At 50.2% G+C, this 27,657-nt stretch overlaps 2 protein-coding genes across 2 annotated transcripts in view; both read right to left on the bottom strand.

Annotated features, from left to right (window-relative positions):
* The window catches only part of LOC139826716 (procollagen galactosyltransferase 2-like), a 119,503-nt gene extending 94,667 nt beyond the window's left edge, over window positions 1–24,836 (bottom strand). Inside the window, 1 exon segment of the mRNA XM_071803120.1 lies at window positions 24,746–24,836. The gene's annotated coding sequence lies outside the window, so the exon portion shown is untranslated.
* Window positions 400–26,334, bottom strand: LOC139826694 (dynein axonemal heavy chain 9-like). Its single transcript, XM_071803102.1, has 8 exons — window positions 25,283–26,334; window positions 9,028–9,224; window positions 8,216–8,374; window positions 6,603–6,733; window positions 4,759–4,970; window positions 4,332–4,565; window positions 1,656–1,823; window positions 400–482 (listed from the first exon to the last, which is right to left on the bottom strand). The coding sequence occupies exons 1-8, from the start codon at window positions 25,376–25,378 to the stop codon at window positions 456–458; spliced, it is 1,224 nt and encodes a 407-aa protein (XP_071659203.1). The 5' UTR covers window positions 25,379–26,334; the 3' UTR covers window positions 400–455.
* Between the last annotated feature and the right edge of the window lie 1,323 nt (window positions 26,335–27,657).

The raw sequence follows: 27,657 nt of genomic DNA, 5'->3' as shown, positions 1-27,657 counted from the left end.
TCCTGAGGGCTTTCCACAGCCCACATGGCACTATCTTCAGCCTACAGGCAAGATGGACTATTTCCACACCCTCTCCCCCACCACTTGGCCTGAAGACCACACCATCATCCAGAAAACCCACGGATGCACCTGCTGAGTCCCAAATCCAACCTACTTTCAAGTCAAAACAAGCCTGTGGTTCCATGGTGAGCTGGTTGTGAGTGAGGCAGTTTCAAAACACTCGCACAGGTTGCCCAGAGAGGCTGTGGAGTCTCCACACTTGGACATAGGTAATCTTGGAGATATTTCACCTGACCAGTCACAGTCCTGCTCTAGCTGAGCCTGCTTTGAGCAGGGAAGGTGGACTGGGTGATCTCCAGAGGTCCTTTTCAAACTCAACAGTACTGGGTTTCTGTAATTTCCATCATCTTCTTGCACTGCTTTTCTTGCTTCAATTGTAATAAATCCTTTGAACTTCAAGAGTAACATCTATATTTGTTTTCCTACACGTAAAAGAGTCCAAATCAAAGACTGAACTTGACAGTCCGTGACAGTCCTTCTGTTCTAGCTTGGACAAAACCACTAAAAATGAGGTCATGTGTCTCTTTTCCAAAGGACAAAGTGCAAGGAAATAGCTTTTACTATTGCTACTGCTGAGCTCCAGCAGATCCAGATGCCATGTTTTAGCTAAAAAAAACGGCTCCAGCAGTGGCAGAGGGTGCAAAACTAGAGCACTGAAAGAACAAACATGACTCAGAGTCACACAAATGGCCATGGGGTCACCAAACCCAAGCCACCTCCTGCAGAGCCACTGTCACCTCTCCTCTGTGCCTGCCCTGCTGAAGGAGGGGTGCTATGGAGCAAGCAGCTTTCCAGCAAGAAACACTGGGGACGTGCCACCCCCTGCAGAGATGTACTGGGAGCTGCAGGAAGCAAAGCACGAGCCACCCATCCCCACACCAGGCAGGTCCCAGAGGGCTGGGAATATCCCTTTAATTAAAGCACTACTGATAATAAAATAGAGCATCCTTGAATTCTGAGAGCCCCAGATGCCATGTGTTCATCTAGGCAGGAGCGAACACATCCCAGAGATGATCTGAGTTGGCCCTCATCAGGCAAACTACCTTGTTTTTCCAAAACTAAGACAGAGTCTTATATTAATTTTTGCTGCAAAAGATGCTTACTTTTTTACATGTATAGCTGCCTGGACCCTATTTAAATTGACTTTTTTATGAACTGTAACTAGGGCTAATTTTTTGAACAGGGTTCATATTTCAAGCATCCTGAAAAATCATGCTATAGCTTGTTTTTGGGGTAGGTCTTATTTTTGGGGAAACATGGTAAATACCAAGAGCAGGAAAGCAAAGAGATGTGGGTGTTGGTATAGCTCTTATACCTCAGCAAGCACCATGTACAGCAAAAGCTTGTGCATAACTCATGGAAATCCCAGTTTCCCAGCTGCACTGATCTAAGGTGCTGATCTAGCAAGATATGTTAGATATAGACGTGCAAGAAGTCCCAAATCTCTGCAGGAAAGGCCAGCGGCTCCCTGTTCCCTCCAGTACCAGATCAGATCATAATGAAAGGAGGAAAGAGCTGGGAAGAAGATAGCAGGAAACTGCTGCTTTGGAAACATGCACATGTTCCTGATGTTCCCGCAAACTGGTCCCACCTACCGTGTTGGTCAGGTCAAGACACTCATAGGTTCGCTCTGAAAACACCTTGTATGCCTCCTGGAATTCCTCATACATGTCCAGGACCTGCTGGCCCAGGGTCTTCCCTTTAATCCCACTGAATTCAATTTTCTCCAGCTTCATCAAGTCCAAGGAAGTTGCCAGGAGATCCTTCAAAGTCAACGGAGGGAGACACAGGTCATGATGTTGACAAAAGAAGATGACAACAGTTGTCACGACAGAGTTGCACTTGCTGAGGGACCTTCCCAAGCACAGCGCTGGTGCTCAGGCTGGGTGGCAGGGATGGGAAGGGGGGAGCCTGATCTGCCTGTCCTGAGCATCAGTGGCTGCTCATAACACGTCCCTGCCCAGTGAGACCTGCTGCAGCCACTAGAAATACCATGACAACTGTAAAATCGCTTTTAAGTGTATTTAAAGGACAGATCCAAAGCAGGATATGAGACTCTTATATGTCATCCAGCATAGCTAAGAATCCCAATTTTATAGGTATTAACCAAGGACAGATTTCTAATATTTACAGGTACCCAAACTGTCCAAAGCTCCTGCGCAGTCAAACCTCCACGTGTCCAAGTGGGTGTTGCAGCACCTGCCCCGCTGGCCCTCTCTGCTGAGGTGGCACACGGGTCCTTCCCTTCCCTTCCCATCCTCTGCAGCCTGGCAGTGTCACCTCTTGGGAAAATGTCCCGCTCCCCCAGTGGTGGTGGCAGCACTGGGCAGCTCTGCTGCCATCCCACCTCATCTGTCTCCCTAGGTAGGGCCAAGTAAGGGCTGGTTGAACATCCATTGTCTCAGAGGACCAGGAGAAATGTGCACAGGAATGTACTGGTGGCCACTCTCTGCTTGCACTTGTCCTGGGGCCACCCGAGCAGGGCAGCAGGTTTTACCACAGACACGTAATATGAAACAGTGCAACGAACCGAAGGAAAGGGATCCTTCCCTCTTCACGTGCTCATGGGCTACCCATGCACCAGTGTAACTGCAGCTTTTATGAAAATTCGAAAACAAATGCACATATGCATTCATATTCACTTCGACACACCAGCACATCCGCTTGAACAAATACCTAGTAAGGCAAAAAAATAATGTGGAAATACCAGTTGTCCCTTGCTTTGTCTTGCAAGGTTGCTTGAAATGAAGTGATGAGGGGAAATTGAGACGGAGAGAGATGCAGCAGTTTTCCTCATTAACAGGCTGGTGTGCACTATGCTTTTAATTATTGTTTTACAGCTCACTCCGCAGGCTCTCCCTCTGACTCCAGATACTGCAGCTTCTACTGTCCCTGGAGTGTGGGACAGCCACGGAAGGAGGAAACAGACACTGGTCAAAACGCACAGTGCCCCAGCTCAAAACCTCCCCACTGGCTTTTGTCTGCAGCCCATATCCACAGTGTGCCCATGGCATCCATGGAATCCCAGCAGTCAGTGCCCCAGAGCCTTTACAGGGTCCCAGTAAACCTGTCACCAACACTGTCCTCATGATAACCTGCAGTTATTCCTGTGTCTATTTATATTCCTCTCTACACTGACCAGCATAATTTGGTTTATTTCACATCAAACCCTACTGGAAACCATCATTATGAATACTTTTAAAATAGGCACCAGTCATGACAGTTTTCAACATAGTTAATTAAGGAACACATAAAAGTATATGGCACATTTAAAGCAGTAAAACTGCAAACACCAGCAACCTGTACACTGGCCATCCAACCCTACACACTGAGAACGCAGCAACAATCAACAAAGAAATTCATTTGGGATGTGTGTGGAGAGCAGATGAATGTGTGTGGTTAGCCACGTGAGAGATAACAGGTACATGCAAGGTCTGTACAAGAGGTACATACAGTATCTGTATAAGAGGTATATACAGTGTCTGTATAACAGGTACATATGGTGTCTGTATGTCTGTGGTCTCCAGACACAGCCATGTGGTAAGGAGAGCATAGGGAGCTCCCACATTCACACTCGGACCTGCTCTCTGCAGAACATCTCCTGTGGCTCAAGGAGCCCTTGGCCACACTGGGAGCTCAGGGATGACACCCCAATGTCCCTGCCTCAGGTGACAGATCTGGCAAACAGGGACACCCCTGAGCCACAGCACCCCAGTTTGATGGACTATGAGGATGCGAAGGGACAACCTGGTGAGGAACGTGTCCCTGCTCCTCCCCAGGCCCACGTGGCACAGCCAAGGGGATCCTGCCATCTGGCCTCTCCAAGACAGGCAGGACCCAGCTCTAGGGTGTCATAGAATCACAGAACCATTTCAGTTGGAAGAGACCCTTAAGATCATTGAGTCCAACCATAACCTAAATCTGTCTCTGATGGCACCAGGAGACCTGGGAGATTACATTGCTTTATTTACAGCTGTGCAAACCACACCTCCAGTAATCCTCCTTTTCTTGCCCCAACAGGAGCAAGGAGTCCAACGGGACTCCTGAGAGCAAAAAACACACCTATCAACCTGACCAGCTTACATATGCACTGAGCAGGACATAGTAAAACACAGTCTTAGACTCGCTGTAACAGGAGACCTAACAGCAAAAGAGTGGCCCCATTCCCTGGTATCAGGTGAAGCTATAGAAAGGAAAGATGCCAGCAAGTGATCTCCTGGCTACAGAGTTCTCCTGACGGTTTGCAATGTTTTTCAAGACCAGAGTCTCACCTCCACCATCTCCAGTCTCTTCAGGAAGGTGTCCAGCCTCGCAAACACCATCGTGGAGCTGAAGTCCCACTCCCTCACTTCTTGGCCTGGTTCATAATACATGTGCAGTTTTTCCCTTCTCTCCTCAAATGCCTCTTTGAACATGTTCAGGATACCGAGCACCATTCGCACCTTGCCCAGGCTCTCCTCCATGTCCCCTTTCAGAAGGTCTTCTGGAGACAGGTACACCAGGGCCTGGAAGAGCAAAATCACACCTGAGAGGTCACTTCTGCCATCATGGAAAACAAGGACTTCTTGTGTTGAACACATTTGAACCTGTTTATTAAGTTAAATGTTGCCTAAAGAATCACTTTTCCAGGGAAGGACAATAGGAAGAAGGGGAGAGGGGACACAGGGGACTGCAAACACAGGCATCACAGCCACAGACCTGCTCAATGAGAAGGTTGCAGATCTCCTGGAGCAGCACCACTATCCGCACGGGCATGTTGTAGTGCTTGGAGGTGACCCAGATCAAACACACCACGTGGAGCAGGGGGAGCAGGAAAGGCTTCACCTCGCTGAACTCAACCCTCTCTACGTCTTCCAAGCGGCGCTTGAGGGGTGTCAGGTGCAGGTGAACGTCCTGAGCTTCAGTCAAAGCTGTGTTGAGAGACGTGAGAAGCGGTAAGAACCACCCAGCTGCGGTGTGCTGGGTTCCCAGCTAGGTGCTGGCCTCACCACATGGAAAAGTGCCTGGGAAAAGAAACTGTCCTGACAAGCACTGAGCACCCTCAGCCACCTGTGTGCTGCAGGTCACTCACTCGTGAACATCACTCACCTGCGGCAGTAACCAGAACAGAAATAAGCTGATGTGATGGCAGGGGACAGGGAGCTGGGACAGGGCTTCGTGGAGAGCCTGAGTCCACAACTGCTAAAAAGTCACACGGAATTTGCCCAACAGCACCAAAAATACAGTGCTGCCATGGCTGTGAGCCATGGCCTTGCTGTACAGCACGACAGGCTGTACAGCCTTGGCCTGAGCCCTTTTTAGCTCAGTTTTGGCTCAAGCAACTCCTTGTCCAGTGGGCAGATGACGACGGCCCCACTAGTCCTGACTGTAATAGAAAACCTGTCAACAGTAAAGCAACTGATGTCTGACTCGTCGAAAGCTTTAGCTTAGCTCTGTACAGCTGTGTGGTTTTACCCTGAAGAATTACCCCAGAGCGCAAGCATTAATAAAACCAGATCGTTGTGCAATTAAACCTGTGGACCAACAAGAAGTGACAGAAGTGCTTGAATGCATGCAAAAATAACCCCTAAGGCCCAAGACCAAGGAAGAAGAGACTCCCACTATCAGCATCACCCTCCCAGCAAATCCACCAACAGCAGCCACACCAGTACAATGCCAGGGAAAGGGGCAGAGACTTAAAAGCAGGTGCACACAAATCTGAACTGCGCTGTAATGGAAATTAACAATTATAGTCCAAATTATCCAATTAGGGTTAGTATCGCTGTAGCCGGATTAAAACCAAATATTTGTTGTATTTTGATTAAACCCTGAAAGTATTAATTAGTTTAACAATGAACCCTTGGCTCCTTATATAAGGGGTGTTTCTCCAGCCCATTTAAACTGCACAATGCAGAGTGTGACACAGATCCTTAAGAGATTCAATGTTTGCACGTGAAGTGGTGAAGAACAGTGTTTTCTGCCAGCACGTGCACAGCTAACACAGTCTAGATGGTTTCATTGTGCCAGAGAGCAGCTGGGTTGGACATGGATGTCCAGCTGTGTTGGTCTGCAGGGACAGACCAGCAGGACTACACTGTTTTTCACTACAGACAGGGATTTGCAATATTTCCTTGGGCTGCGCTCAACTCCCCTAAGCAAAGCAAAGCAAGGAAATTCGGGCTGCAGTGGCCAAAGCCTGAGAAGCAGCGCTCTAACAAAGCAGTCTTAGGTACAAGATCTGTCCTCTTAGTCTGAACTCCCATTCCTGCATAATAACACCAGAGGAGCTGGTGGAAGTTGAGGTGAGTCCTGTTAGAGTAACGCAAACACTTTATTACAGCAGAATAAATTCCCAAACCCATTCACCCTGAACTTTGGCAAGAGTCTGGCTCAACAGAGCAGCGATGGAGCTTGTCCCAGCCTGGAAACAAAAGCCTAGACTCAAGCACAAGCAGCCCAGTCTCAATTCACAAACTAGAAAGATTTGGCTTGAAATCAGTCACACCAGGCCATGAAGAAAGGCCAGAAGCCAGCACTGTGGTAAAGTTGCCCCAGCATCTCACCTGCCTCAACATCCATTAGCATGGTTTTGAAGGCTGGGATGTAGCTGCTCTCAACTCTCTCCAGCAGCTCCATCATGTTCCTGACCTTCCTCGTTGTCAGCTGGTTGTAAATGCATTCCAGGTCATCACACCTACAGCAACCGAGACACAGAATCACAGAATCAGTTGGTTGGAAGAGACCCTCAAGATCATCGAGTCCAACCATAACCTAACCCCTGGCACTGCCCCGTGTCCCTGAGAATGTCATCTCTGTGACTGTTCAACCCCTCCAGGAATGGTGACTCCACCACTGCCCTGGGCAGCCTGTTCCAATGCTTCACAACCCCTTCTGGGAAGAAATGTTTCCTAATATCCAACCTCAGCCTCCCCTGGCGCAACTTGAGGCCGTTTCCTCTCATCCTGGCGCTTGTTCCTGGGGAGCAGAGCCCGACCCCCCCTGGCTCCAAGCTCCTTTCAGGCAGTGCAGAGATCAGAAGGTCTCCCCTCAGCTCCTGTTCTCCAGCTGAACCCCCCAGGTCCCTCAGCCGCTCCCATCACACTTGTGCTCCAGCCCCTCACCAGCTCTATTCCCTTCTCTCAACTCACTCCACTACCTCAAGGTCTTTCTTGGCCTGAGGGGCCCAAAACTGATTTGAGGTTTGGCTTCCCCAGCGCTGAGTACAGTGGGACAGTCATTGCCCTGGGCCTGCTGGCCACACTGTTCTTGATGCACACCAGGATGCTGGTGGCCATGTTACCCACCTACACTGGGCCATCAGCTGTCCCCCAACATCATCTGTTTCCCCTGGGCCTGATTCAGGGCTTCCTCCAGCTACACATGGACTGTGGAAATGGGAGAAAGCTGCATGAGGCACAGACAAACCCTACAGGACAGAAAGTGCTGAGTTCAGCATGACAGCAGCTCTGCTACTGACAGAACATCGCTGAAAAAAAGCCATCGTGTTTCTGCAGGCATTAGCAACAGCTCTCCAGCCAGCAGGGCTTTGCCCCGAGTCAGCCTGAACCAGTACAGCACAAAGGTTTTCAAAGGGCAGGAGGAAATACCACTCCCAGGCTCCTGAGCATCTAAAGCCCCTCTGGCCCTGACAGATGAACAGCAGCCAGCTGAGATGCACCATTTCCAGACAGCCCCCAGCAGGTGTCCATCAGCAATTACTCCTGTGGATGGCTCCTAGTGAACAGTGACGAAAGAGTGCCCAGAGCGGGTGTGGAGTCTCCTTCTCTGAGACATTCGAACCCGCCTGGACCCACCTGTGTGATCTGCTCTGTGACCCTGCGTGAGCAGGGCTTGGACTGGGGGATCTGCAGAGGTCCCTTCAGCCCAACCAGCCTGGGATCCTGTAAAGGGCATTTCTGAAAAAAGTCCCTTGAGGTGTAGCCCCTGTGGTGGGGCTAAGTTAAAACACAGCCAGCTGCCCAGTGACCTCCCAGGCACTTTGCAGATCATGATGATTTTCTGTGCGGGAGCAATTTTCCTTAGTTGAAGCCTACATGAACCCCAAGTGGCCTGTTCTTCTCAACTCATGGAATTAGCAGCTCCACCACCAGCACTCTCCCTCTACACAAAACCAGCACCACAGGGCACCATGCACTGGCCAGGCTGCTCTGGGTACCTGTTCTTCCAGAACTCCAGCTCCACCTTCGGGTTCGGATTGCTGCCTTGCAGGAGAGGCTCTGAAGACTCTTTCTTCAGTGCCTCCTGGATCTGGTGGCTCCAGTCTATGATGGCCGACTCCATGGCATACACCAGAGATTTATCTATCCGTTCCATGCTGTAGTAAACAGAGTACGTGATTAACTTTGTTGATGTGCATTGCTCAGTTGGATCTACTTCCAATGGCCGTGTGGGCAGCTGGATTTTACAGGGTTTCACATTTCAAAACCACAAAACAATCAAACCCCATAAGATTTTGTCACTGGTTTAATATAGGAATTACACTCTGGAGAAAATGGCTGAATGTCTGCAGCAGTGTGGGCAACAACACTGTTCATAAAGTGAATGGTGGAAATGAAGAGCCAGTCGCCACCTCTCTGCACAGCCAGTCATTGTCACATCAGATCCATTCAGGTTCAGGATCTGACCTGGAGACTCACACATCCAGCAAGATTCTCTCTCCCCATACCATTCTCCCTCAAAATATTCTACATCCCTGCAGTCATTAACTCACTTAATTCAGCAAGAAACACCACCAAGTGGGCTGGGAAGCTGAGGACAGGTCACCCCACTGCCTTGGAAGCAGTAACTTCTCACAAAATCCCACCCGCACCACGTCCTGTCTGAGGAGTGATTCATTCCACTGCACCCACACATCTCCTGGGGTTCCACAGGGGCACGCACGCAGCCCAGACACGATGACAACTTGATGTACAAACGCATCTGCTTCTCTGGACCTTCCAGAACCTGTTATTTTGGGGTGGTACTCACGATTTCTCATTTTCCAGATCAATGTCCTCAATTCCCTCTGAGCCAGCTGGGAGAGGCAGCAAGGTCTTGCCGTCTACTTGGCCAACAACTGTGAAAATGGTACTTTTGAGGTTGTGGACATGACGCACGATGTCTTGTGACACCACTTGTGGCCAGCCCTGACGGTTCTTCTTGTTCGTTAGGATGGGCACGATCACCTACAGCGGGAGTCACGGAAGACCAATGGAGAAAAAAGTGCAGCAGGAGACGGACAGGCCACCAGGCTCTGAGGTCTGTGCTTGGCCAAGCCTGGAGACCCATATTCATTGCTGTCTCAAGCAGTTCCCATGTGAAATAGAGGCAGCTGATGATGAATGGGCATCTCTACAGGCCCACTTTATACAGCAGAACACCCTTTTCCCCAAATCCAAGCAGCCAAGGAGGGTGGAAGCCAGTAGGCAAAGTGAGCAGCCCCATCCCCAGGCTCTCCCAGCCTTTCAAGCCCGCAACTGGAGATGGCCCCATGGGCTGCTGTCCCTTGCCCTCACAACTGTCCCCGGTGCTTGGTCCCCATGTCCCTGCCCATGGGCACAGCCGTCAGGCTGCCCTTTGAGCCTGCCAGGGCTGGGCTGAGCTCAGTGTGCTGCAAGGGAAGGTCTGCTGGTACCCCCTGGGATACACTGGTGGTGAGGGTCCCCCAGGTCCCAGCTGCAGCCCACCAAACAGGAGCTTTGCCTTTATCAGCACTTTTACTGACCCGGCAGCATGGGGTTGTGGGGCTGGTCGGGGTTTGCCCAGATTTGAGCTGCTTTTGGCTTGTTTGAGCTGTGACAGCAACACCGTGTCTGTCACCTATCCTGGCTGGCTCTGCACTGGGACCAGCCTGTGGCAACAGCCTAACAAAGCCAGGTTGTCCCTAGTGACAAACAACAGCCCTTTGTGTTACTGGACTCAGGGTGGGGGTAGGGGAGGGGGGGGAGGTGACTAAAGGCATAAAAATAGCTGCAAATGGACATAAAATTGAAACGGAATAAAGCAGCTCAGCACCTCCATGGTGCTGTCCCAGGATGCTGAAGACTCTTTGGAACTGTGGCTGGCTCTGTAGACCCGAAGAAGACCCGACCAGCCACCTTCGTGCCCAGGGAGCCGTGGGAAGGGGGAGCACAACCCCAGGGAACACACGGGCAGGTGCTGACGAGTTCACCTTCAGCAGTTTTAGCTGCATTATTAGCAAGATGTGTCTCTATTACTTAAAGCATGTGGACTGCTAATGCCAGTGATGTTGTAACCAGGCAAATGATAGCCGTTCATTTTCTTTCTGACTGTTAAAATGATAACTGGACTCAGGATGAAGCCCCAGCCCACAGAGCAGGTGTGTTCCCTTCGGCACCGCAGGAGTGAAGCAACAAGTGGACAAGGTCACCAGCTGTGACCCCTCACTGAATAAAGACAAAGTGTGGGCAGAGGAACACACGACCCCAACCCCAGGAAATTCAAGACCTTTTTCACCTTCACGCAGACCCACCCCATCTGCCTGACCCAGCACCACCGCTGCTTTTGCCTTCAAGTGAAGCTTGAGAGGAAAATAGGATGAAAACCAGGCACAATCTGCTCCCTGCAGAAATACTGCATGTCTGCACAGGGGAGAGCAAAGCCTGCAAACACGCAGCTGGGACGCACACTCCCGGCTCCCAAAGGCATTCAGAAAACAGGATTTAACAGGATCTCCCAAAGTGTTCCTACCCCACCATCTACCCATAGCAGACGGTGCTTGCAATGCTATTGGCCAGCCGTGATGCAAAACCACTGTTTGTGCAGACTTCGCAAGACCACGGGGCTCATCAAAACAAAAGCTCCCCGTATAAATAATGTGTTTTCTCACAAAACCAGGATAACCAGTCTGGCAGCCTGCTCTTGGGAATCCAATCTATCAGTCACCATCTTAATATACCAAACATCACGATCAGAGCTTCTCAAATCCAGCAGCTCCTCTGCTTTCCCATTACAGCCTCATTCCTGAGACTTCTCCAGGTGAGGAGCCATCAGGAATAAACCGAAACAACATTGTCTAGTTCAGGCTAATAACACAGCAAAGCAAAAGCACTCGAACCTCTTGACGATCTCTTTAAGGAAACATCAGCCCACCTGAGATAACCCGACACTGAGCTACAGGAGGCTCCTGAACATCACAAAACACTTTTTCACTATGAGAGTAATCGAGCACTGGCCCAGGTTGCTCAAAGAGGTTGTGAAGTCTCCATCCTTAGAGATAATGAAGAGCTACCTGGACATGGCCCTGGGCAACTGGCTCTGGATGGCCCTGCTTGAGCAGGGGTTTGGAGTAGGTGACCTGCAGATGTCCCCTCCAGCACCTGTGGGTACATCAGTCCCACAAGGACCCCACTGATAGACAGAGCTGATGTGGATCAGCATTCAGGTGGTTTATAGGAGTTCTAAAGCCGTCCATGGTACTGCAAAGGGCAGAGTTAAGGGTACAAGTGCATCAGCAGAGAAGGGAGGGAGGCCAAGGAGCCTGTCTGTAGGAGGGGACACCTTCCCCGCTGCCATGTGCGAGGGGCACCCGGTACTCATGGGTGCCAGGGCTCCCTCTGCACCTCCGGGGCTGCCCAGGCCTCACAGGATCCCAGCCTGGTTAGGTTGAAGGGATCTCTGCAGATCCCCCAGTCCAAGCCCTGCTCACGCAGGGTCACAGAGCAGATCACACAGGTGGGTCCAGGCGACTTTCAATGTCTCAGAGAAGGAGACTCCACACCCGCCCTGGGCAGCCTGGGCCAGGCTCTGGCACCTCCCAGCAAACAAATTTCTCCTCATGTTGAGCCTGCCCCCGTGGCCCCTCATCCTCACCTCCTCCACGAGGGCGGCAAAGTGCCGCAGGGCATCGGCGGGCAGCTCCCCGCAGAGCAGCTCCCCGGGGCCGGCGCCGGGGGCCCGCAGGAAGAACAGCCCCTTGCGGCGGGCGGCGGGGGGCGGCGGGGGCGGCCCCAGCTCCAGCTCCCCGGCCGGGCCCCGCCAGAGCAGCAGCGCCGGCCCCGCCGGCCCCGCCAGGAAGCTCCGCAGCAGCGGCCCCGCCGCCTCCCCGCCTGCCCAGCGCTCCCAGCGCTCCGCCGGCACCCCCAGCCCCCGCGCCGCGCACCGGCACAGCCGCTCGGCGCCGGGCACCGGCTCCACCGCCTGCTCCATCCGGCCGGCACCGGCGGGTGTTTGCGGGGAAGAGCCGCGTTGCCCGGGGGAAGGGACACTGCGAGGAGCCGGGGGCGGGCCGGGGCGGGACCCAGCTCGCCTGGGAGACGCAGCTGCCCCGGGCAACCACGGGTATCAACACAAGCTGGGGATGGAGGGCCTGAGAGCAGCCCTGCGAAGGACTTGGGGGTGCTGGGGGATGCTCCCTCTGGGGGGGGTCTGGATACCACTGGATCCACCTGGGCACCCCCAAAGTGGCTTTTTAGCACTTATTTTTCTCCTGAAAAAGCAAACACAGTGGGGCTTTCTCCCACCTGGTTTGGCCTTTAGGAAGGGAAGAGCAGAAGAAGGGGCCTTGGGGACTAGAACCACTACGCAAACATTTGATTAGGGAGACAGGAGCTAGAGATTTGTCTGTCACTGTGGAAGAGGTGACAGCGGTGTGATCTTTGCCTCCAGACTAATCCCAAAAATATGCCCAAGCTAGAAATGGGTCAAATGGGGAAAGGGAATGGGCCTGGACCACAATGGCAAACTGATTGTTCAGAACTCCCAGGAAAAGGGGGGTACCGATATTTGTTGGTATTAACTGATGTTTTTTCAGGTTGGCCAGAAGCGTTCCCTACCAGGACAGCAAAAGCTTAGGAGGTGACTACAACACTGATACACAAAATAATACCAAGGCTTGGAGGCCCAGCTGTTAGATCCTCTGATTGAGGGCCACATTTTACTGACGAGTATGTGAAGTCTTTTGCAGAAAACTTTGAAACCATAATAGGAAGGTCCATTTCAAGACCCCCTGACTGCTACCAATATCAGAGAACAGAATGCCTGGATTCGCCATTCTAGAGTGAAGAAAGCCTGCGAAACACCACGGAGGGTAACCCGGGCGCAACCTGGAAAACTCTGTTTTTCACAGTCACCTTTTGGTCCTTCTGGGGGACCAGCCTGGGTGGTGCTTCCCGCATTGGGAAGAAGAAACCCAAAAGAACAAACACGTAGAATTTTTGGTAGATATGGGGGCAACACTAATGAAAACCTGGACAGAAGAAACTCCAACCCCATGATGGGAGGGGCCTTTTTCTTGTTTTGTTAACTACAGAACCAGCTGTTTGGAGGGCAGAGAAAAGATGGACACACGTCTCTCAAGCTAAAGGACCCCTGACGGAAGAAAGAACCTTGAAAGTATCTCAAGAACCGGGCAATCTGAAATTGAAGTTGACTCGGGGTTGTAAATGGACTGTGGTATAAGCATATCCACAAAGGGAACTTACCAACAGGATTGTGTAAGAAATGTCTAAGAATAGAAGATCAGGAAACCAGAGCTCGGTTGAGGATTCCAGTTGCCACTGGAAGAATAGAAAAAAAATAGCCAAGAATGGTGGGAGGTATTTACTGAAGGGGTGAATGGGAATTCAGAGAGTCCACCAGTGATGAAAAGAATAGAGTGCAGACAGAGAAATCAAATTCCGTGTTGCTCCTGTTGTTCCTGGGAAGTGAAGGCCAAGAGTTGGGAAACGATAATCGCCACGCTAACGACAAAAACAGGAAAGGCGGGGACACGGCCCTCGCTGCCGAGAAGACGACGAACTCGGCTGCGGCTGCAAGCTGCTCGGCCAGAGAGCGTGGAAACCTGGACCTGATCCTCTTGCCAGGAGCGGTGACTTATTGTTCCCAACTTAGCCTGGCTAATCCCTGTACCAAGTGCTACGAGCGTGTGAGAATAGGAAGACTAACCCAGTATGTTCTACATTATCACACTCGTATTAATTCTGGATGTTATGATAGAACAAAATTGGAGAAGTGTGAAATCCAAGGGCAGGAATGATGGGTAGCAACTAACCTAGAGAAAGGTGGACTCGCTGTAGGCTCTGCCTCCTGCCCTAGGGGAGAACAGAGCATCTGTTTTACACAAGCTGGTAGGAGGGGCTATTCAGATGGAGGGGGAGTGCAAGACAAAACTTGAAACAGAGAGGAGTTTAATAAATGCCCCATAGCAGGAATGCAAACTTGGAAAGATGGTGAATGGCCTGCACAAAGAATATCTGAATACTATGATCCAGCCACATGGGCCCAAGATGGAAACTGGGGATCCCGTACCCCTATATATATGCTAAACCAAATTATTCGGTTGCAAGCAGTGGTTGAAATAATAAGCAACCAGACGGCTGAGGCACCGAATCTCATAGCGAGACAATTGTCTCAGACCAGAGCTGCAGTGTACCAAAATCAGGGAGCGTGAGATTGGCTTTTAGCTGAAGAGAGGGGGGCGTCTGTGGGAAACTGAATACTTCGGAGTGTTGTTTGGAAAGAGATAACGATGGGGAAGCCATAATGAAAATAGCAGAGGAGATAAAACGCGTTGCACATGTACCAGTACAGAAGTGGAATTCTATACTTACTAGCCATTGGTGGGGTAACTTATTTGGGGGAGCCTGGTGGAAGAAAATAGGCTTCATGATAGTATGTGCATTTCTGGGTTTACTGTTTCTGCCACGTATGACCCCGTGCTTTGTTCGGTTAATACATTCAGTAGTCCAAGCCATGCAAATCTCAGGCACGCCTATAGATCCTGAAATGGCAGCAAAAGGAACGGGGTATAAACTAATGATTTTAAAAGATAACACCAAACTGGACCTGGCCATCGCACTGGGAAGAAGAAACCCAAAAGGAAAGCGCTAGGAACTGCAGTGAGCGGGGTCACCACGCCAAAGAGCGCGAGCTCCCGCTGCAGCCCAACAGATGCCATTGCTGCCGGGGCACCAGCCACCCGGTCATCAGCTGCCCCAGAAGAGCAACACGAATGTTTTGTTCAACATGAGAATTTGTTTGTTCTTTGAGGGAGAAAGATAAGTCTTCTCCTGTCGAAGCAGCCTTCTTACTTGTGGTCCGAGAAAAGGTTAAATAGGGAATCATCACGTTAGTACAAGAATTTACTAACCTTCCCGAAAAGGGGGGAACTGACAGAGGGAACTAACTAACTAACTAACCCATTATGTTAAGAAAAAACAGAACCTCGTCGAATGCCAAGGTAAGAGGTTTTACAGCACCTAGATGTAAACTTGAGAAGACGAGATAACGAAGATTTACAGCAAAAGGGGGAACCAGTCTGATTTCAATCGACTTGGCAGCTTGGGTTCCAGTCCACTCAACATAATGAGCCAAAGGTAAAGAGGTCACTGTGACGAGGCTGAAGGAGCCTTCATCCAAAGACCCTCCTCAAGACCACCAGATGGCACTGCGCAGGTGCAACAGGGAGGGGTCAAGGAGGAGACTACGGAAATGATCACCTGGGACTCATTTTAAGAAGAAGCGGGAAAGGTTATGAATATGTAGAGGCGTTCCTGGGGTCATTATGAATACGTAACACCTTACTGTATTTAAACACACCTCATTCAGCTTCTTTGGGGAACTGAGAACTTGCTGAGCTGACACCAAGTCCTGCTGTGTCCCTGTCACCTGCAGAGTGCCCGCATCCTCCCCACGGTAGCGGGCATTGTGACAAAGGTTCTATGTCAGCTGGGTGTGGCAGCCGAGCGCCCCCTAGGGGAGGGGGAGCCTGTCAGCCCCGGGCCTGTCACTGCCTGCTGTCCCCCCTGTCACCAGCGAGGCCTCGGAAAAGTTTCCAAAACATGCCCAGACTTGGGTCCAGCGTGGCCAAAAGTCTCCAAGAGACAAGTCGGAAAGAAGGATATGGAACAGAGGGAGAAAGCGAAGGGAGCAAGCCAAAGGGAGGGAAGAGGAAAATCTAGTGCCGGGCTGCAGGACTGAAATGGAGGAATGGAAAGACAAAAGCCAGGAAGCAGGAGAGTTTGAGAAAAGGAGAGAGGAAAGAAGAGACATGCAGCCAGACGAGGGCTTAGTGAGAGAGGCTGGCACAGAGAACAGGATGAGAAGGAAATAAGGCAAGGCTGGGCCAAAGGACGTTTCCTTGCTTTATATTTTCTACCACATTCATCTGGAGACGAGCAGGGAAGCCATCAGACCTGATGGATTAGGCCCAATCAAAAACCCCGGCTACTTGAGACACTTAGACTAAGCCTAAAATGCAAAGATCTCTCCATAAGGATGGGTTTTATACTCTACTTCCACAATCTGCTGGCAGTACAAAAGAATAAGCGGCAGATCTACTTAGGCTGAGTCACGGTGGTTTTGTGCAGAAGGATATGGAACAAAGGGAGAAAGCAAAGGGAGCAGGACAAAGGGAGGGAAGAGGAAAAACTAGTGCTGAGCTGCAGGACTGAAATGGAGGAGGTTTTGCACTTTCTTATGATACAGTTGTATAGGTGGCTTCAAGCCTAGACAACACGATTTCACGTTTTTCTTCTGGAGTTATGCATTTGCTGTTCTTTCTTTCTTCTTGTTCTTTTAGCAGGATCATTTTATCTGAGCATGGCAGTGGCCCTAAAGGCACTTGCTTTGATAGAGCTGTCCAATAAGGTGTTGAACAAGTCCTCGCAGACACGGAATGATGTAGCACGCTATAGAAATCAGTGCTTCTGTTACTTCGATTAAAGAAGTAATTTCTCTCAATATTCCAAACCAAGATTCTAACAATCCCATGAGTGGACTATCTACACCTGAATTCTCAGCCAATTCTTCTGCTGAAGCTGTGGTTAGACATATATCACCTTTTTCTGCCAACATCGTATCTGGGACCATGTTATTTTCCCATGCCATTCTACTAGTAGCATCTAATTGCTTGGTGATTCATTTAACTGCTTGTCTAGTATAACTTATAAATAAATGTTATTTATCCCGTCTACATTCTTGTTTGTAGTTACCTACCAAAACAAAAAGGACTCAGAACCCGCAGCTAACTTGACTTCTTGCTTTGTGTTCCTTGGGGACTCCTCTGGGGACCCCAATCTAATTGAAATAAACCCTGTCATCAGAGGAAAGCCCTCAACTCCTTTTTCTGTTGCCCTGATGGATCACAGGGTTCAAATGCCAGGGTAAAAGGAATTTCCAATTGTACGACGTCACAGGTACCTTCCCAGTGGGGGATAAAATGGAATGAAGTGTCATCTTCCCACAGTACCACCAAAGATCCACTCAAGAAGCATTTGAGGACATATGAGGACCAACTTCCCGTGTCTCTGCACACCTACTCATGTTCCTAGGAACTTGGTATCATTCCTGCCGCGTCGTGAGAGACAGGCAGTATGATTTCCAATTATTCCTGAAAATGCCAGGGGAATTTTGATATTTTCCACTGCAAAGCTGGAAACAGGAGGGAGAGAGTATGACACGACTTATTTCTCCATGCCGTAGAGTCTTGGCATAAGGCTAAGACGCACTCCATCCCCTGTCAATCTTCGCTCCACCCCAGAGGGAAGGGTACCACTTGGGCCACAGGCCTTCCTGCCGCACAGGCATAGCAATTGCTCGTTTAGGCTTTGCACCATAGATTTGATCCATTCTACCCAGGCATTTGTACCTCCATATATTTTGAACCTTCCCAGGGCATCTTTTCTACTAATGTCTATTTGTGATCCATAAACCCCACTTACTGAATCATCTGCTCTCTGCCTTGCAATTAGCAAAGGGTTGCACTGCAGAGACTCACATCCTGGGAGAGACTGTCCTTTAGATAGGGTCATTTTTCTTTGCAACTCTATAACCGTTCATTGCTCACTGTCCATCCCCTAAACTCTGTGCTCCAAATAACACTGTACCAGGAGGGGCAATGAGAGACAGTAACAAAAACCGTGCACTTCTTTAAATCATCCTTAGACTCAGTCCCCTTGGACACGTTTCTTTTCATAACTCCATTCTCTTTAGCTCTGTACATCCCCACAGTTAAGGATGTGGCAATCATCTACTCAAATTGTTAGGGAACCTTCAGTTTCAGTGACGTTTGTTAAGTAACCCATTTGTAAATTCTACATACACAGGATTAACAATCCCCAAAGGTTTCATTTCATTTTCATCTCTGTCTCTTTAGTCGAAGGGGGTCATCAGTTGTCAATACTTGCCACTCGTCATTGTCCTCTAGAGGTTCGATTGGCTCTTTAATCCGTGTCTAATGAGTCCACCCTTTCTCAGCTGGTCGTACCACTGTCTCGGTGAGCAGCAGAACTTGAAATGCTCCTTCCCAACCTGGCTGAAGCTTCCGTTTCTTTCCAGGATTTGACCAGGACCCAGTTTTCAGGCTGAAACTTGTGAGCTGCAAACTCTAAAGGCAGAGTTTGTGCCAGACGGCCTTGTGCCTGAGAGAAGATAGGCAAGACAACCCGAGTATACAGTTTTTGAGAAATAAATCCTTAGTTTCAAACTGTGGAGGTCCACCTGTTCTTAAACTTTTGCTACCACTGCTGCTGCGGCAGTGCTCAGGAGGAAAGCTTCTCCCCATCTGGCAAGGCGATCAACCAACACTAGTATGTATTTAATTCGACCAGCTACAGGCAAATCACCTTGAATATTTTGAGAGAGTTGTAAACTTGGACCCTGCCCTCCTGCAGGCTGCTTTTTAAGTGCCTTTTTATTTCTTCTTTTACAAACCACCCATCTTTCACAAATTTGCTTGGCTATAGTATAAATTCCCGTATTACGTCACACATTGCTGGTGTTCCCCAATAACTCTCCTGATGTAGAATCGCTAATACCTCCCTCATGATTTGCTTATTTAACATTTCTCTACCATCTGGGAGTACCCATTTCCCACTCTGTTCCCTGGCTCCTAATTCTTGGAGGACTTCTTCTTATTTTTCATCAAAAACTGGAATTTCCTGTGAGGCCAGGACCTCAAGCGTGAGATAACTTACAGTTATCACTTCAGGTTTTAAGGCTGCTTCTCAGGCCATTTCATCTGATAACCAATCTCCCCTGACACAAAAGGAGTTTCCCCTCTGATGTCCCAATGGACATCATGCACTACAGCCACTTCTATTGGTGACATCAGATTATGTAACACTTGTCCAACTGGTTCTTCACAAACCAATTCTTTCCCTTTGCTATTCATTAGACCCCATTCTTCCCAGATTTTCCCAAAGGTGTGCACTACTCCAAATGCACATCTAGAACCGTTACAGATGGTACCTTCTTTTCCATCTAACATTTGCAGTGCCTGATTGACAGCGTATAGCTGGCATGTTTGAGCTGACCAGTTATTAGGTAACCTGCCCGTTTCTTATTTCACCACTCACACCTTCGACGATGGCACACCCATTGTGTCTTTTCCCCTGAATTATCCCTGAAGTCCCATCTATGAGGAGGTGCAGCCCATTGTCATCTCTCCGCAGGAAAGCAGCAGGGTTTAATTTCCTGCTTTCTTTCACCAGAAGAGCGGTGACTGCTGCAGTTTGCACACACTCAAGACACTGGCTCTAAGAGCTTAGATAAGTGTGCCACTGGCTGTCGCTTCCCCCCAGCCCACTTGCTGGTGGAGCAGTGTGGGAGGCAGAACAGGCCACCCTGTGCAAGCATTGCTCAACAGTACCAAAAACATCTCTGTATTATCAACACTGCTTTTAGCACGAATCAAAAAACATAGTCCCATACTAGGTACCACAAAGAACATTAACTCCACCCTGGCCAAAACCAACACAAACTTCCAGGTAATAGAATAGCTCTCAAATTTTCTCCTTATCACCCCCCCAGGCAGTAACTGTGCTTCCACACCCAGAGCCTGTAAAACGTTTGTCTCTAATAAATAAGCTGGGGAATCTTCCACTAATATATTCCTTCCCCACACACTTTTAATTCTTATTATCACAGATAGGAATTTATTCATAATTGTCTCTCCTTCCTCCCTGCTACCCCATTTATTACAACTCTTTCTTCAGTTTTAGATCTTTTTAGGGTAGAATTTAGAAGGGATAGGGTAGCTTCTGTTTTTACTAAAAACTAGACCTCATTACCTCCTACTTTACCAATTACACGCCCCTTTGCCATTTAAACAAGTTGCCCCACAAAAAAGAAACACCACAAATATTTTCAGCCCCTCTGATTTTCCAAAGTGTATTGAGTTTTCCTCCTTTAGTCATTTCTAACAGTTGCCGTCCTCGGGGTAAATATCCCACATTTCCACAATAAGAGCATTCCATTTTCTCTCACTCTCTCACTGTACCAAGTGCTACGAGCGTGTGAGAATAGGAAGACTAACCCAGTATGTTCTACATTATCACACTCGTATTAATTCTGGATGTTATGATAGAACAAAATTGGAGAAGTGTGAAATCCAAGGGCAGAAATTATGGGTAGCAACTAACCTAGAGAAAGGTGGACTCGCTGTAGGCTCTGCCTCCTGCCCTAGGGGAGAACAGAGGATCTGTTTTACACAAGCTGGTAGGAGGGGCTATTCAGATGGAGGGGGAGTGCAAGACAAAACTTGAAACAGAGAGGAGTTTAATAAATGCCCCATAGCAGGAATGCAAACTTGGAAAGATGGTGAATGGCCTGCACAAAGAATATTTGAATACTATGATCCAGCCACATGGGCCCAAGATGGAAACTGGGGATCCCGTACCCCTATATATATGCTAAACCAAATTATTCGGTTGCAAGCAGTGGTTGAAATAATAAGCAACCAGACGGCTGAGGCACCGAATCTCATAGCGAGACAATTGTCTCAGACCAGAGCTGCAGTGTACCAAAATCAGGGAGCGTGAGATTGGCTTTTAGCTGAAGAGAGGGGGGCGTCTGTGGGAAACTGAATACTTCGGAGTGTTGTTTGGAAAGAGATAACGATGGGGAAGCCATAATGAAAATAGCAGAGGAGATAAAACGCATTGCACATGTACCAGTACAGAAGTGGAATTCTATACTTACTAGCCATTGGTGGGGTAACTTATTTGGGGGAGCCTGGTGGAAGAAAATAGGCTTCATGATAGTATGTGCATTTCTGGGTTTACTGTTTCTGCCACGTATGACCCCGTGCTTTGTTCGGTTAATACATTCAGTAGTCCAAGCCATGCAAATCTCAGGCATGCCTATAGATCCTGAAATGGCAGCAAAAGGAACGGGGTATAAACTAATGATTTTAAAAGATAACACCAAACTGGACCTGGCCATCGCACTGGGAAGAAGAAACCCAAAAGGAAAGCGCTAGGAACTGCAGTGAGCGGGGTCACCACGCCAAAGAGCGCGAGCTCCCGCTGCAGCCCAACAGATGCCATTGCTGCCGGGGCACCAGCCACCCGGTCATCAGCTGCCCCAGAAGAGCAACACGAATGTTTTGTTCAACATGAGAATTTGTTTGTTCTTTGAGGGAGAAAGATAAGTCTTCTCCTGTCGAAGCAGCCTTCTTACTTGTGGTCCGAGAAAAGGTTAAATAGGGAATCATCACGTTAGTACAAGAATTTACTAACCTTCCCGAAAAGGAGGGAACTGACAGAGGGAACTAACTAACTAACTAACCCATTATGTTAAGAAAAAACAGAACCTCGTCGAATGCCAAGGTAAGAGGTTTTACAGCACCTAGATGTAAACTTGAGAAGACGAGATAACGAAGATTTACAGCAAAAGGGGGAACCAGTCTGATTTCAATCGACTTGGCAGCTTGGGTTCCAGTCCACTCAACATAATGAGCCAAAGGTAAAGAGGTCACTGTGACGAGGCTGAAGGAGCCTTCATCCAAAGACCCTCCTCAAGACCACCAGATGGCACTGCGCAGGTGCAACAGGGAGGGGTCAAGGAGGAGACTACGGAAATGATCACCTGGGACTCATTTTAAGAAGAAGCGGGAAAGGTTATGAATATGTAGAGGCGTTCCTGGGGTCATTATGAATACGTAACACCTTACTGTATTAAACACACCTCATTCAGCTTCTTTGGGGAACTGAGAACTTGCTGAGCTGACACCAAGTCCGGCTGTGTCCCTGTCACCCGCAGAGTGCCCGCATCCTCCCCACGGTAGCGGGCATTGTGACAAAGGTTCTATGTCAGCTGGGTGTGGCAGCCGAGCGCCCCCTAGGGGAGGGGGAGCCTGTCAGCCCCGGGCCTGTCACTGCCTGCTGTCCCCCCTGTCAGCAGCGAGGCCTCGGAAAAGTTTCCAAAACATCCCCAGACTTGGGTCCAGCGTGGCCAAAAGTCTCCAAGAGACAAGTCGGAAAGAAGGATATGGAACAAAGGGAGAAAGCGAAGGGAGCAAGCCAAAGGGAGGGAAGAGGAAAATCTAGTGCCGGGCTGCAGGACTGAAATGGAGGAATGGAAAGACAAAAGCCAGGAAGCAGGAGAGTTTGAGAAAAGGAGAGAGGAAAGAAGAGACATGCAGCCAGACGAGGGGTCAGTGAGAGAGGCTGGCACAGAGAACAGGATGAGAAGGAAATAAGGCAAGGCTGGGCCAAAGGACGTTTCCTTGCTTTATATTTTCTACCACATTCATCTGGAGACGAGCAGGGAAGCCATCAGACCTGATGGATTAGGCCCAAACAAAAACCCCGGCTACTTGAGACACTTAGACTAAGCCTAAAATGCAAAGATCTCTCCATAAGGATGGGTTTTATACTCTACTTCCACAATCTGCTGGCAGTACAAAAGAATAAGCGGCAGATCTACTTAGGCTGAGTCACGGTGGTTTTGTGCAGAAAGATATGGAACAAAGGGAGAAAGCAAAGGGAGCAGGACAAAGGGAGGGAAGAGGAAAAACTAGTGCTGAGCTGCAGGACTGAAATGGAGGAGGTTTTGCATTTTCTTATGATACAGTTGTATAGGTGGCTTCAAGCCTAGACAACACGATTTCACGTTTTTCTTCTGGAGTTATGCATTTGCTGTTCTTTCTTTCTTCTTGTTCTTTTAGCAGGATCATTTTATCTGAGCATGGCAGTGGCCCTAAAGGCACTTGCTTTGATAGAGCTGTCCAATAAGGTGTTGAACAAGTCCTCGCAGACACGCAATGATGTAGCACGCTATAGAAATCAGTGCTTCTGTTACTTCGATTAAAGAAGTAATTTCTCTCAATATTCCAAACCAAGATTCTAACAATCCCATGAGTGGACTATCTACACCTGAATTCTCAGCCAATTCTTCTGCTGAAGCTGTGGTTAGACATATATCACCTTTTTCTGCCAACATCCTATCTGGGACCATGTTATTTTCCCATGCCATTCTACTAGTAGCATCTAATTGCTTGGTGATTCCTTTAACTGCTTGTCTAGTATAACTTATAAATAAATGTTATTTATCCCGTCTACATTCTTGTTTGTAGTTACCTACCAAAACAAAAAGGACTCAGAACCCGCAGCTAACTTGACTTCTTGCTTTGTGTTCCTTGGGGACTCCTCTGGGGACCCCAATCTAATTGAAATAAACCCTGTCATCAGAGGAAAGCCCTCAACTCCTTTTTCTGTTGCCCTGATGGATCACAGGGTTCAAATGCCAGGGTAAAAGGAATTTCCAATTGTACGACGTCACAGGTACCTTCCCAGTGGGGGATAAAATGGAATGAAGTGTCATCTTCCCACAGTACCACCAAAGATCCACTCAAGAAGCATTTGAGGACATATGAGGACCAACTTCCCGTGTCTCTGCACACCTACTCATGTTCCTAGGAACTTGGTATCATTCCTGCCGCGTCGTGAGAGACAGGCAGTATGATTTTCAATTATTCCTGAAAATGCCAGGGGGATTTTGATATTTTTCCCTGCAAAGCTGGAAACAGTAGGGAGAGAGTATGACACGACTTATTTCTCCATGCCGTAGAGTCTTGGCATAAGGCTAAGACGCACTCCATCCCCTGTCAATCTTCACTCCACCCCAGAGGGAAGGGTACCACTTGGGCCACAGGCCTTCCTGCCGCACAGGCATAGCAATTGCTCGTTTAGGCTTTGCACCATATATTTGATCCACTCTACCCAGGCATTTGTACCTCCATGTATGTTGAACCTTCCCAGGGCATCTTTTCTACTAATGTCTATTTGTGATCCATAAACCCCACTTACTGAATCATCTGCTCTCTGTCTTGCAATTAGCAAAGGGTTGCACTGCAGAGACTCACACCCTGGGAGAGACTGTCCTTTAGATAGGGTCATTTTTCTTTGCAACTCTATAACCGTTCATTGCTCACTGTCCATCCCCTAAACTCTGTGCTCCAAATAACACTGTACCAGGAGGGGCAATGAGAGCACAGGCGGCGGCCTTCCCCGGCCCCAACCACCGCCTGCCCGCCCCAGTCCGCCGCAGCGAGCCCGGCCGCCCATCCCCGCCCAGAGTTCCTCCCCACCCCCCGCCCCGGCCTTTCGCCAGCGAGTTCGCCTCCCCCCCGCGAAGCCGGGGCGTCCCTGCCGGCTCCGTGCCCGGGGTGGACGGCGGGGGGGGGGTGGACGGGGCGGGGGGGGGGGGCACGCGGGCGTCCCGCGGTTTCTCAGCCCCGCTGTCGGAGGCCTGACCCCCTCACCTGCCCGTGCTGCCGCCTCCCGCGCTTCTTCCTCGGTGGCTCGCTCGCTCGGTCCCTCGGCCCGCTGCCCGCCCCGGCCGCGGGCTGAAGAAGAAACCGACCCCGCCAGCGGCTTTGCCTCCCCCCGGGGAGGCATAGAGACACCGCGTCCGCGTCCCCGTCCCCGTCTCCCCGTCCCGGCCCGCCTGCCTCCCTGCCTACCCGCGCGCGGGGTTCCTCGGCCGATCGGCAAGACGCTCCCGCGCTGGCCTCCCCGCGACCGCCCGCCCGACGGGCTTGACTCCGAGCGACTGACCGTTGGGCACCTGGCGGGGGGCAGGGGGCCGGTTGCCGGGCGGCGGGGAGAGCGCGCATGCGCGGCGCGCGCAGTTGCCGACCCCCTCCGGCCCTTCCCGCGGGTGGGCCGGAGGGGGCGGGGGGCAAGGCGAGGGCGGGAGAGACCGCGCTTTGGGGTGCGGGCGGGGTGGGGGGTGTTTGTGCTCGCCGTGCAGTCTGAGCCGGAACACGAAGTGAAATTATACGGCGGCGGCGGCGGCAGGTGCGGGTGGGGGGCACGACGACACCACCACGACCCCGCCGCCCCTGCCGAAATAAACCCCCACCAAAAAAAAAAAAAAAACACCGCCACGAAACCCGCATCCCCACGCCACGCGCGAGCCCCGAAACTCCAGACACGGACTCGCCGAGCGTGTGCACGGATCGCGAGGGTCGAAAAGCTCGACTCGTAGAGTCGCGTACACTGTCCCGCAGCCACCCGCGAGAGGCTCGCTCGGTCGCGTCCAGATCCTGTCCCTGCGTAGGACCAACCGCCCCGCCGTTCCCAGCCTCCGTCATCCAGCCGCTTCTCGAAGAGCAGGACGGGCTCGGGGCCGTGACCGCCTCTCCGCCGGGGCCCGTGGCGGTGCTCTGCCGCCCTCGGGGCGAAGAGCCTTGCTTTTGTTTTTGTTTTTGTTTTTTGTTTTTTTGTGTGTGTGTGTGTGTGTGTGTGTGATTTCCGACCGTCCGACCTCAACGTCCCCCGGCTCCTTGTTCCCGCCTTTCCCTCCCTCCCTCGGGTTCTGTCGTTGCTCCTCAGCAGCGGAGAGGAAAAACACCACGTCGGCGCCGAACCCTAGGGTCGGGACAAGAGGGACGGGGCGACCAGCGTATCGCACGCCCTTCAACCTCGAGAACTTGCCGGGGGGCCGCGTAAAAAGCAGCAGGACGCTCAGCCCTCCTGCCCCGGCAGGTCGACCCTCTCGCGAGCGCGGCCGGACGCCGGGTCCGTCCGAGCCCTGCCGGTGCGGTCCGGTGCGGTCCGGTCCGGTTCAGTCCTTGCCCGCCAGTCCCGCTTACTTAGAGTAAGCCTAAAATGCACAGATCTCTCCATAAGGATGGTTTTTATACTCTACTTCCACAATCTGCTGGCAGTACAAAAGAATAAGCGGCAGATCTACTTAGGTTGAGTCATGGTGGTTTGGTGCAGAGACCATGCATACCATGGGAATATTTCAGCACTTCTGCTCTGGTTTTCAGCGTATTACACCAAAACACCCACCTGATGACGTCATTTCAAGAACAACAGCAGCAATTTGCAGAGTTCAGCTTCTTTGGGGAACTCAGAAATTGCTGAGCTGACACCAAGTCCTGCTGTGTCCCTGTCACCCGCAGAGTGCCCGCATCCTCCCCACGGTAGCGGGCATTGTGACAAAGGTTCTATGTCAGCTGGGTGTGGCAGCCGAGCGCCCCCTAGGGGAGGGGGAGCCTGTCAGCCCCGGGCCTGTCACTGCCTGCTGTCCCCCCTGTCAGCAGCGAGGCCTCGGAAAAGTTTCCAAAACATCCCCAGACTTGGGTCCAGCGTGGCCAAAAGTCTCCAAGAGACAAGTCGGAAAGAAGGATATGGAACAAAGGGAGAAAGCGAAGGGAGCAAGCCAAAGGGAGGGAAGAGGAAAATCTAGTGCCGGGCTGCAGGACTGAAATGGAGGAATGGAAAGACAAAAGCCAGGAAGCAGGAGAGTTTGAGAAAAGGAGAGAGGAAAGAAGAGACATGCAGCCAGACGAGGGGTCAGTGAGAGAGGCTGGGACAGAGAACAGGATGAGAAGGAAATAAGGCAAGGCTGGGCCAAAGGACGTTTCCTTGCTTTATATTTTCTACCACATACATCTGGAGACGAGCAGGGAAGCCATCAGACCTGATGGATTAGGCCCAAACAAAAACCCCGGCTACTTGAGACACTTAGACTAAGCCTAAAATGCAAAGATCTCTCCATAAGGATGGGTTTTATACTCTACTTCCACAATCTGCTGGCAGTACAAAAGAATAAGCGGCAGATCTACTTAGGCTGAGTCACGGTGGTTTTGTGCAGAAGGATATGGAACAAAGGGAGAAAGCAAAGGGAGCAGGACAAAGGGAGGGAAGAGGAAAAACTAGTGCTGAGCTGCAGGACTGAAATGGAGGAGGTTTTGCATTTTCTTATGATACAGTTGTATAGGTGGCTTCAAGCCTAGACAACACGATTTCACGTTTTTCTTCTGGAGTTATGCATTTGCTGTTCTTTCTTTCTTCTTGTTCTTTTAGCAGGATCATTTTATCTGAGCATGGCAGTGGCCCTAAAGGCACTTGCTTTGATAGAGCTGTCCAATAAGGTGTTGAACAAGTCCTCGCAGACACGCAATGATGTAGCACGCTATAGAAATCAGTGCTTCTGTTACTTCGATTAAAGAAGTAATTTCTCTCAATATTCCAAACCAAGATTCTAACAATCCCATGAGTGGACTATCTACACCTGAATTCTCAGCCAATTCTTCTGCTGAAGCTGTGGTTAGACATATATCACCTTTTTCTGCCAACATCCTATCTGGGACCATGTTATTTTCCCATGCCATTCTACTAGTAGCATCTAATTGCTTGGTGATTCCTTTAACTGCTTGTCTAGTATAACTTATAAATAAATGTTATTTATCCCGTCTACATTCTTGTTTGTAGTTACCTACCAAAACAAAAAGGACTCAGAACCCGCAGCTAACTTGACTTCTTGCTTTGTGTTCCTTGGGGACTCCTCTGGGGACCCCAATCTAATTGAAATAAACCCTGTCATCAGAGGAAAGCCCTCAACTCCTTTTTCTGTTGCCCT

This window comes from Patagioenas fasciata, unplaced genomic scaffold, assembly GCF_037038585.1.
Source record: "Patagioenas fasciata isolate bPatFas1 unplaced genomic scaffold, bPatFas1.hap1 Unplaced_1, whole genome shotgun sequence".
Taxonomy (NCBI): domain Eukaryota; kingdom Metazoa; phylum Chordata; class Aves; order Columbiformes; family Columbidae; genus Patagioenas; species Patagioenas fasciata.
Note: the sequence above shows the minus strand (reverse complement) of the source record. Positions and strands in the feature narration are given on the sequence as shown.